This window comes from Dendrobium catenatum, unplaced genomic scaffold, assembly GCF_001605985.2.
Source record: "Dendrobium catenatum unplaced genomic scaffold, ASM160598v2 original_scaffold_267719, whole genome shotgun sequence".
NCBI lineage: Eukaryota > Viridiplantae > Streptophyta > Magnoliopsida > Asparagales > Orchidaceae > Dendrobium > Dendrobium catenatum.
In genome coordinates this window covers 89,279-100,440 of record NW_021586117.1, presented here as the reverse complement: position 1 = coordinate 100,440, position 11,162 = coordinate 89,279, and the positions used below count along the sequence as shown (strand labels likewise).

The window sequence follows — 11,162 nt, the reverse complement described above, 5'->3', positions numbered from 1 at the left end:
GTCCACTCCCCAGAGCCTCTCATCCAGGTATTGCACTAAACTCAGTAACTCTCCTTTTGCTCCCACAGCAAGGCGGAGAAGCCTGTACAAACCACCTTTCCACAAACTCCGGTGAGGCAGAGAACCCGACTCCTTTCGCTTCCTCCTGAAGTAGGAAGAGAACACGACTCCTTTCACTTCCTCCTGAAGCAGGCAAAGAACCCAACTCCTTTCGCTTCCTCCTGAAGTAGGTAGAGAACCCAACTCTTTTTGCTTTCTCTTGAAGCAGGCAGAGAACCTCGATCAATTGCTGAAGTAGACCTCTCTAGAACCTCCAAGGAACTAGGGACGACGACTGAAGAAGATAGCGTGGATCCTTGCTTGGAAAAACCTTTGTGAACCCTCACAAACTTCCCCACACAAGATCCTCCATCTCTCTCCCTCTCCTCTTGGCTCTCTCACGTCAGGACAATAACAAAAGATAACCTCTCGAGTAAACAAGAGAGCTTATAATGAAGGGATTTAAATTTGCCCTTTTTGTAATTAATCGACAAAGATCATCCAGGACGATCTATATACATCCCGTACGATCAGTACAAATTAAGCTCAATCAGCTAGGATGATCTGGAGGAGGTCGGACGATCAAAGGATTTTTTGTTCTAATCGTCCAGGATGATTGGACATTATCCTGTATGATTAATTCAAAAATGTTGAGTATCATCCAGAAAGTCTCTCTGTTCGCCCAGACTTTATATGTCTAGACGATGGAAAAATAATGTATCGTCTAGGATGATTAGCTCAAAATTTGAATATCATCCATATAGTCGCTCTGTTCGGTTAGACATTATATTCTCGGATGATAGAAAAAATAACTGGTCGACCAAGACGATTTGTGATCGATCCGGACGATTAGTTTAAATCAATACATATCATCCAAAATATCGCCATGGTCATCCAAGAAGAAACTAAGGTTTGTATAATTGAACGTCCTGGATGATATGATCAATCATTCAAACTTTAATTATTTTTCTTAATTACCAAACTAATTTATGCATAACTGTAATGCATCATCCAGAATGATGTCCATGATGATGTCCAAAAATAAAACATGCCTAAAAGATTTGGCAGCAGATTCTTTATGATTTGAGCCTATCGTCCAATATGATGCTAATATCGTCAAGGACGATTTGCTTAATTGTGAATGCCTTAACCAGGATGCCCTAATTAAGGTTTCTATTTTTAACTGATCGTCTAGGAAAATTTTGGATCGTCCCGGACGATATGATCAAAAGCAGAAAACTCTAAAAAAATAAAAAAATTTTCACCGAGTGTGTGTGTGCAAGGTTACTTAGCATCATGATCCACTTTGCTACAATTGACTCAAGAAAAGGCAAAAAACATCTTGACGTGCAATTACAAACTGACTCACTCCTAGTCTACCCAATCTTGAGCTGGATTGATTTATAATTGGCCTTTTGGATCTGAAACGCTAGCTAGTAGGCAAGACAGTTGTAGAAAAATAGAAGTGTCAGAAATATTTGCTATCATCAAAATTATAATTCCTAAATTCATATTCGCTACAGACCCTCCTAGTTAAACCCAATATCCTGCAAGCCTTTGAATATACTGTTGAGAATCAGGCAAGGGTTAAGCCCTTTTATTATCTTTTAATTTGTTGCTTAGTTTACCACCTTTTGAGGGAAAAAAATGATAGAAAATTTGGCAATTCTTATGCATCTTCTTCCACGTTATGCTTTAAGATCAAAACTATCGTATTCTCTAAATTTACGAAATGGAAAAATAGGCACATGCTTATGGATATGCTTTAAACATGGTTCTCTCTCGGTTTGGATAGTTTTTCTTTTGTCCTGGTGCTGTTGTGGCTGAATTCAATGCTGATTTTTTTGGTTGGTAGGCAAAGATGACCGAATTGCACATTTTCTCCCTTTGGACGATAGTTTTTCTTTCTCTTTTGGATCATCTGCAACCAGGTTGATAGAATGTTGCAATTCTTGAGCCCGATAGTTCTCATTCTACTAACCTTCGATCAGAGTTTTTGTGGGCTGAAGTTTAGTAGGTGTTTTGTATATCTGTTGTAACTCCTTTTTTTATTGTGCTTATGCACCTATTGTTTCTTTTTTGTTGTTCCCTTTTTTTTCTAACATGTAATTATTTTTCATCAATGAAAACGGGTTAAGCCCGTATTTTTCAAAAAAAAAAAAAAAAAAAAAAATTATCCCTGATAAACCCCAAAAAAAAAAAGATAAATTATCCCTGATATAACCGCCTAAGGCACGAATTTTTATTGCGTCCTCCCACCTGACGTAGAGATACGTCCTCCCAGAGCTAAATTCGCGCTAAAAAACGAGAAATACCGAGCAATACCAAACAATAACGAGGAATATCATCATGTGAAGACCAATACCGAGTTATACCGAGCAATACCGAGCAATACAAAAAAATACCTAGTTTTTCCTAGAAAAAACTCGGTATTTTTTTGTATTGCTCGGTATAGCTCGGTATTGGTCTTCACATGATGATATTCCTCGTTAGTATCAAATAATACCTAGTAATACCGAGCAAAAACCGAGTTTTTTAACGGTGAGAAGACGTATCGCTACGTCAGGTGGGAGGATGCAATAAAAATTCCTCAGGCACATACGACCCAATTGGATTTTATAACAGTGACGAGATTTTCTTAACAAAATTCCCTTCTATTTCTTTGTCAATTTCGAAACCGGAGGACCTGTTAGTCTCATCTCAATCGATTCTCACACCACAGGGAGCTCCAACAGTTCCGCGACCATGGCTGCGACGTGGGCCCAGAAAACCATCGTTCTTCCACCCCAGAAGCGAGGCTGCCATCTAGTCACCTCAAAGGTTTATTTCCCAACCCTAGTTCAAATTTCTGAAGTTATTTTTGTTTGAGTTCTCGCGGATAATTTTGTTCCTGTTTCATTTATCTTCTTCCCTTTTACTATTTCAATGAAATGCGTATTTTTGTACACTTTATCGTCCATGTCTTATGCTTATTGAACTGTGGCATTGGCAATTTAAAGGCTAAGTGCGGATGTTTAAGTGTCAAACGCAATACTTATGTGCAATTGTCCAACCTTTCAGCGAATGTATATTTTTTCCTTATCCAATTTTTATTTGTATAAACGTTTGAGTTAGTAGAATCAGGGAAAAATGTGTTAGGACCTTCTGATCCATTTCCTGTCAGGTGGGCCTTAAAATCATGACATGATATATTTTAAAGTCTAAATAACATGTTTAACAATTTATATTAAAAATTGAGTTATTTATAGTTATATATATATTGAAGATATAAAATTTAATTTTGAGTATATTTGTTCCAAATGTTGAAAATATTTGTGCCCATAAAATTCTGTTTTTTTAATAGAACCCTAAATCAAAAGTGAAGACATTTATAATACTTTAAAAATTAAAGTAATAAAATTTGAAGTTATTGACATGAAATATAGAGAAAAGTGATGTCATACAATTTGGGAATATAATTAAATATTTAAAAAAAAGTGTAATTTAAAGTGTCACAATTCTGAAGTGATCCTGTTAGAAACATATCATGCAGTCTTGACGTAATTTTTCCCCTAGTGTTTTGGTATCGATGAGATTGTTTCCTCGTTAGTTAAGGTTTTTGAAATTTTGATTGAACGGTTTTTTTTCAAATGAAATATATACCTTGAGTTTATCTTGCCAATGGATTATCATTGATTGAGAGAATTTTCCAAAATGTTGGCAGCGTTTGAATTGTTCTTCAAATAATTGCATAGTGTTGCTTAAAGATTACAAGGATTCATTTTTATAGAAACATATGCTTTCGTTCATTTGATTGTGGAATATAGCATCTTATGCAGTTGAATTTATAGTGATGCTAAACTTTGTTCATTAGTGCAAGTATTGGCAATGTTAACCCTTGTGCCTGCATGCATATCAATTCATTTGTGCATACAAATACTTCTGCCTTTGTGCGCATGATACTTTTTTGAAAGGATTTGATCCCCTGAACTCTTCATTAGAGGGAAGGGGTGAATTCCACTTGGTTGGTTATCTGTGGTAATTACTACACTACAGACGCAAAGAAAGGGCAAATTAGTATTCAATAATGTATAGAGGAAACAATTGAATTAAAAAATAAGAAATTTATTGGCCTGTTTTTCTACTTAAATCTTTTAACACCTAATCAAGCTTTTTGCCATATCTCCATTTTAGCTTTGGAAAATAATAACTAGCATTTGTTAGGCAGAATAATGCTCTTGTTCTATATTGACAATATTTGTTGATTTGAGTTGCTTTCTATTTAAACTTTAATTTTGATGTTTATATCCTCATATCACCCATTTTTCTCATAGATTTTCTATTTAAACTCTTCTGCTACCATCCCAAGCTTATCCATACACTTTGCTTGTAATTCATTTTGTACCGATAACCTTGGCCCACACTACATAATTTTTATGTATTTACACATCTAACTCCTAATTCTTTATATTTACTTATATAAAACTCTAATATCTAAATCACATAAAAAATATCAGTAACATTAAATTATCTAAAGTGAAATAGAACTTATTCATGATATTTCTAATGTAATTTAGATATTAAGATCTTATATAATTAAATATAAAAATTTAATTGTTTGGCATGTAAATATTTAAGAATTCTATATTTATGTAAATCTCCCTATTATAGATTCAAAATGATGTCCACTCAGGATTTGGTGGCACTAATAAAGTTTTTTGAAATAATTTCACAGACCGACTAAAGGAGCCGTTAGGAAAACATCTCATCCAAGTTGAGAATGTTCTCCTTTCTTCTAAAGTTTTAATATTAAAAATGTGAGATGACATAATTTTTAAATTGTGCCAAAGAATAGCAACTACTGAATATGTGATAGAACTAATAAAGCCCTTCTAAATATTGCGAGTGACATTGGAATTGATAGAATCATTATTATGGTCTTTTTAAATCATTTTTACCTTTGTTGATAGATTTGAATTTTGATATCCAAAGCATGATAAGAATTTCTTATATTTATATTTAAGACTATGTTTTGTAAATTTTCATGTAGAATTAAGATTAGGTATGCAATATTATATTTTATTCAGATTCAAAATTTGTTAAGGAAAAAAAAAAGGAACACAAATAAATTAAAAAAATAAATAAACGTAAGTTAGCCCGGACCCATTCTGCGGCTGGTGACACTCTCGATTTCTCTCATAGAAATCTCACTCTCGTCCTCTCTCAAGAAGAACCCAAGTGTGGAAAACATAAAATTTTCATATTCATTCACCATACATTACAATAGCTTAAGGCCCTTATTTATAGGTCATAACATGAGAAAATAGAAAAATTACAAAAATACCCTTGGGCCACAACACTCAAATAAATTAACTTAGGGGTAAATTAGAAAATAACATAAAATAGAAACTAAAATGCAGAAAATAATTCATAAATGACAACTTAAATTAGAGCCGTCGATTTACGACGCCTCCTGTGATAGATGCACCAGATCTTCTTGCCGATGTACGCATCAGAGGTCCCTCTACCCTGGTAGATGCGACCAATGGTGATAACCTTATTATTGATTTAATAGACATACAAGGTCCTTCTGTGTCGAATTAAAAAAAAATGGCCACCTCACCAAATTATCGTGAAGGATGTTCTCCACCTTGTCACTTGCCATTCATTTCATAACAATCTTCTTCATATAAAAACCCATAACTCTTCTTCGATTGATGTTGCTTGATATTTTCAAAATTCACTGTAAATTTATCACTCTTTTAGTCTTTTATGAAATTTAACTCTGTACTTTGCTGGATGAATAATCATTCATTTCACCTCCCTAGTCATTACCTTCCTAATGTTTTTTGAGGGTTCTTCTTTCCCCTCCGAATATTGCTGGTATCAACAGTCATCCAATCCTTCCAAGTATTAGGGAATCGAAAGATCCTTGTCTTGAACCGACCAATATTGCTCAAGGGAGGTTCAACTGATTTAGCCTCAACGTAAGTCATATTTTTTCACCTAATGCATGAATTTTGATGATAAGGCCAACTCATTCACAACCATTCATTTCAGGTAAACACCAAGCATTTCTTGGCTATTCTACCTAAATAGCTCTTGTTTATGTCTGGAAATAGGCCTCAGAGTTAGTTGTTTAAGTGTTTTATTTATGGCTAGAGCTTTGGAAGTTTGATGAAATCCTCTTTCTAGTAGTGGGTTTCTTCCCCTCCAAATCAAGTAGTAATACTTACTATCAGCAATAGTTCTCCTCAGGGGTGTGTATGATTGCTTATGCTCTTACATGCACATGACACGACTACTAGCTAAGAAATTTTTGTCTTCAAAATATCAGTAGCGCCAGATTTGTTTCTAACATGTAAGAACCTTTCTCCCAAAATAGTTTACTTTATCATGTAACGAATATAATTTGTAATATTATTTTATATCTTTAAAGTTGCTTTCAATAATATCTTTGTACTTATATATATATATATATTCATTTCCTGCTCTCATTTATTTTTTTTGTCTTAATCAGATATTGAAGGACATTGATCAAGAGCTTAAAGGTTTCAAATGCGGTCTTGCTCATTTTTTCTGTAAGTGAGATTGGTTATATTCGTCTTGTTGTTGGATATATGAATTGATGATAAATGGCGTTGTAAATCAGTGCAACATACAAGTGCTTCATTGACCATAAATGAGAATTATGACTCAGATGTACAGGCTGACACTGAAACTTTCCTCAACCGTATAGTTCCAGAGGTGATTGTATTTCTTTCTATGAGTTTTGAAGATGCATCATATTTTTAGATTTCTTAGGGAAATATATATATCTAGTAACTGAGACTTGAATTTTTTATTTTTGTACACAGGGACGATCTGCACCCTGGAAGCATACAATGGAAGGTTAGAATTTGACTTTATCTTATTCGTGTAACTTCTTCTTCCAACATTCATTATATTTTTGTAAGGACTAAACAATACTTCTGTGGTATTTGATCATCTCATTCTAAATTTAGAATGTTCTATGGAAATGTATAGATTGAAAAATTGTTTAAAGTGATATTTGAAATCGATGAATGCCTAAAAATGTGGTCTGCATTAAGTTGTTTCGTGATGCCCAATGGATACTTGTAATGGAGTATCCACGAAGGTCTTTTATGAATGAAACAAATGAGTGAAAATTACAACAGATTTAGTTACTAAATGCGCTGTAGAGAAATGGCTTGGAAGAAATGGCTGCGTTTGAGTATTCATAATTAGTGCAACTTGAAATGCGAAGATGTTTTCTTTCTTTGAATCATTAAGTGCTTACCTAACACACGCTTTAATTCTCTGAAGCGCACATCTATCAACTAGAAAACCTGAAGTTTGATTTAGAGAACATATTACTGGGTATTAAAACTTTCAAGAACCTTCATTAGAAAAGTAAAACTGTGACATTATAAATCAAATATTAACAAAAAACTTGGTACTAAATGGCAAAAAAATTTAACTTAACATAATAAAATTAAAAAAAGGCTCTGAGTGCATTATTAAAGAAATAAACATAAAAATAGAACAAAATGCTAATTGTAAAGTCTCTTCATGCTTAAGAAATTATTGAACATGTATTTAAAAAATATACACCATTGCATTAAACAACATATGAAATATTAAAGCAACACCAACAACCACTTGAGTTTGTCATAAACTTATGCAATCAAGCGGCCTTTAGCTTAGGGAGATCATTACATGTAACTTTTTTTGCGATATATAAATTTGCATTTAACTTATTATTTGTGTTAACTGAGTAATATTTATTCTATGTAAGGATGTAAATTTGACCTTTAGATCTAAGGTCACAACAAAATTGGATCTCTAGGTCATAATGTGCTTGGATCAAAATCATCAAGCTAATTAATGAGCAAGATCCAACTTAAATCGAACTCGAATTGAGTCAAGAATAGTGGACGTCTTAGGATCTAGAGTATCACTAGAATAGATCTAATATGAATGGCACAAAATAAATATAAAAAAATTCCAAATTCATAGTTCACCAACTTTTAATTTAGGCAATATCTCATTTATTTTGATGAAAATTAGAAAATATATAGGATCCATTTTAAATGATTGTTTAAAGATTATCCAAAATAAAAAATATACATATATATGAAAGCCGAGATTGAATAAAAATTATGCAGAAATTAGGATACATCACTAAGGAAAACTAGATTATAATAGACTAGATCAAATCTTAGTCATATATGTGAAAATCAATTAAAAATTATGTAAAAACAAAATATGGAAATGAAGCAGGTGGCCTTTTATCTTCATGCATTATTGAGATTTGCATGTGATAAAAATCAAATTATGGAATTATGTGGGTGGTTTTAATTTGATTATGGAAATGAAAATATTTTGGAAGTGTGGTTTGATTTTCATTATATGTTTCTTGCATGTGTATGGTAATGATTTGGCCTTGAATTGTAGCACATATGAGAAAACTCTCGAGGGGCAAACAATGTTTGATCAAAATCCCTTTATTTGAATGCATTCTGATGCTCATTCTTCAAGCTTCATGTAATGCTCCTACTTATGATATAGTTAGTTGTCTTTGTACATGAGATTCTGACATCATATATGGTTAAGAATATATTATAATAAAAACCTCAAATGTGTTGTATAGAATGTGTTTTTTTGAATTTTGTTCAACAAGTCAAACTTTCTCTTTAAATTTTAAGCTCCTCTGATGATTTATAGAAAATGTTGTAGAAAACTTTAATATTCAAACTTTAGGTCAAGACTTTTGGATTGAATATTTCATTTTGTGAAAACAGGATAAATTTTTTTCTTCAAAAACTCAAAACTAGCATGTAAATAATAATTTATTTTGAAAGATTTTCTTCCTTATTAAAAAAGGAATATTTTTTCTTTTTTATTATTATATGGTTGCAATAAATTTAAAAATAATTTGATCAAAGACACTATAGTTTATCAAAATTTAAAATTGATTCATTAGTTGAGTTTATTGATAGAATTCATCGTTTTCACTTTATAAAGAGGCAACGAAAAGATATACCTAGGAATATGTTATAAACTTGGAATATAGATTCTCTTATAGGGAAATTAGTGGAATTAATAAATATTATGATTCATAGAAAGATAAATATTCTATACATTCAAGAAACTAAATGGATTTGAGAGAAGGCTAAGGAGATTGATATTTTATGATTTAAACTATAGTATTCAGGTAGAAGTTATACAAGAAATAGTGTATGTGTGATTATAGATAAGAGTTTGAAGGATAATACTATAAAAATTAATAGAATTGAAGATAAATTTATTGCTTTAAAAATTGTTGTTGATGTTAAGATTATTAACATTATAAATGCTTATGCTCCTTAGATATGTTTGGATATGTATTCAAAATTAAAATTCAGATTGAGGGTATTTAATAATGGATATAGTAACATTCAGATTGATTGTTTTCTTATACAAAATAGATTTCTTAGATTGCAAAAATTGTAAAGTTATTGCGAGTGAAAGTTTATGTACCTAACATCACTTATTAATTTTGGACTTTAAGATGAGGAGGTAGGATTATTGCAACTCGGGCTTCCGAGTTTATGATTTTGATGATAACAAATAATATTGATTACCTTTTTATTTATCATAGTATTTGTAGTGCATATTTATTTGTGTGTTGACTAATATTTCAGGTGCACCATGCACAATTCTTTGAAGATTCATGGATCAAGATTGTGTATAATAGTTTAAGTTAAATGAGTCTGTAATTTTCATTGCTTGAGTCAAGCCCTGTAATGTTGTCTGTTAGCTTGGTGATCGTGCGCACATACACAGGAGGAGCAAAAATGAATTTAAGTATTTTAATTTTTCTGTACATCGTACTGAACGATATGGATCGTACTGTATGATCTAGTGTTACATAAGTTAATTAAAATATTTTATTTTTTCCGAGAAAAATATTTTTGAAATATAAGTAATCGTATAGTACAAACACTATATCGTACTGGATGATCTGTTATAATTAGAAAGCTCGCTATCTATTAAATTAGACAAAAATTTGAAATTTAAAAAGTTGTTCTAATCAAGGTTTAAAATTGCGTAATTGGGTATTGATGTGTTTTTCTTTCGTGAGGCGAGGCATAAGCCTCAAGGCGTTTTGAGGCGTAAGCCTCAAAATTCAAAAGTTATGTAAAGTGAAAATAAATGTTAAAAATAATTTTTTATATAATACTCAAATAACATATTAAAAAATAACATATTAACTCTCTATTGAACTATGAAGTAACAAATTAACATAAATATGAAATAAAAATTGCACAAGACGTAAAGTGACAAGTGATAAATTGCGTGAAATAAAACAACATGAAATATATGAATCACATAAAAGTATCCTGTAATATTAAGTTCAACTCCAAATTCCTTCTTTCTTAGTTTCCTACCAATCCACATTCAATTCCTAAAAAAAGCTAACATAATTGACAACAAATCAAAAATCATTTGTACCGTCATTAATGAGGGGTCTTTATTTCGTCTTCATAGCAAATTAATTTCTCCCCTGTCTCATCCTGTGGAGTTTAATACCTCTTAATCTATTTTTTTTCATTTATTTCAATAATCTTTTTCTTTCATAAATATTTGTCATTAGCATAAATATATGAATAATACTAAAAAAAAATTAGAGGAAGTGGTGGTGGTGTGTGGCTTTCACGTGATTCCCGACGGTGGCTACGAAGGTGATGACTATGAAAAAGGTGGTGGGCAAGAGGTCGAGGTTGTTGAGAGGAAGTTGTTGCGGTTTGAGGGTTGCACGAAGGCTTGATTTGTTAGGGTCTTTAGTTTAGGGTTTGAATAAGTTTATATATATATATATATATTGGTTGAGGCGTATGCCTCACGCTAGTAAGGCGAGGCATGCCTTAAGGCGGGCGGGCCTCAGCTAAACTGAGGTGTAAGCCTCATAAAAAAAGCTGGAGGCATAAGCCTTGAAACATTTTTCTTTGGAATTGCGTTGAGACATGCCTCAAGGTGAGCCTCATATTGCGCAATTTTAAACAATGATTCTAATCGTATTGTATGATTCTGATCATACTGTATGAGCTGGATCGTACTATACGATCAACAGAGACGATTTTTGCACATCGTACTAGACG

At 32.1% G+C, this 11,162-nt stretch overlaps 1 protein-coding gene across 1 annotated transcript in view; it reads left to right on the top strand.

Moving 5' to 3' along the window:
• The first annotated feature begins 2,697 nt into the window (after positions 1 to 2,697).
• The window catches only part of LOC110096416 (UPF0047 protein C4A8.02c-like), a 22,870-nt gene continuing 14,405 nt past the window's right edge, over positions 2,698 to 11,162 (top strand). The window contains exons 1-4 of the mRNA XM_020822364.2: positions 2,698 to 2,859; positions 6,539 to 6,599; positions 6,671 to 6,765; positions 6,876 to 6,909. Of these exons, the coding sequence (XP_020678023.1) occupies positions 2,785 to 2,859; positions 6,539 to 6,599; positions 6,671 to 6,765; positions 6,876 to 6,909 (265 nt within the window). The 5' untranslated portion in view covers positions 2,698 to 2,784. The remainder of the gene's footprint in view (positions 2,860 to 6,538; positions 6,600 to 6,670; positions 6,766 to 6,875; positions 6,910 to 11,162) is intronic.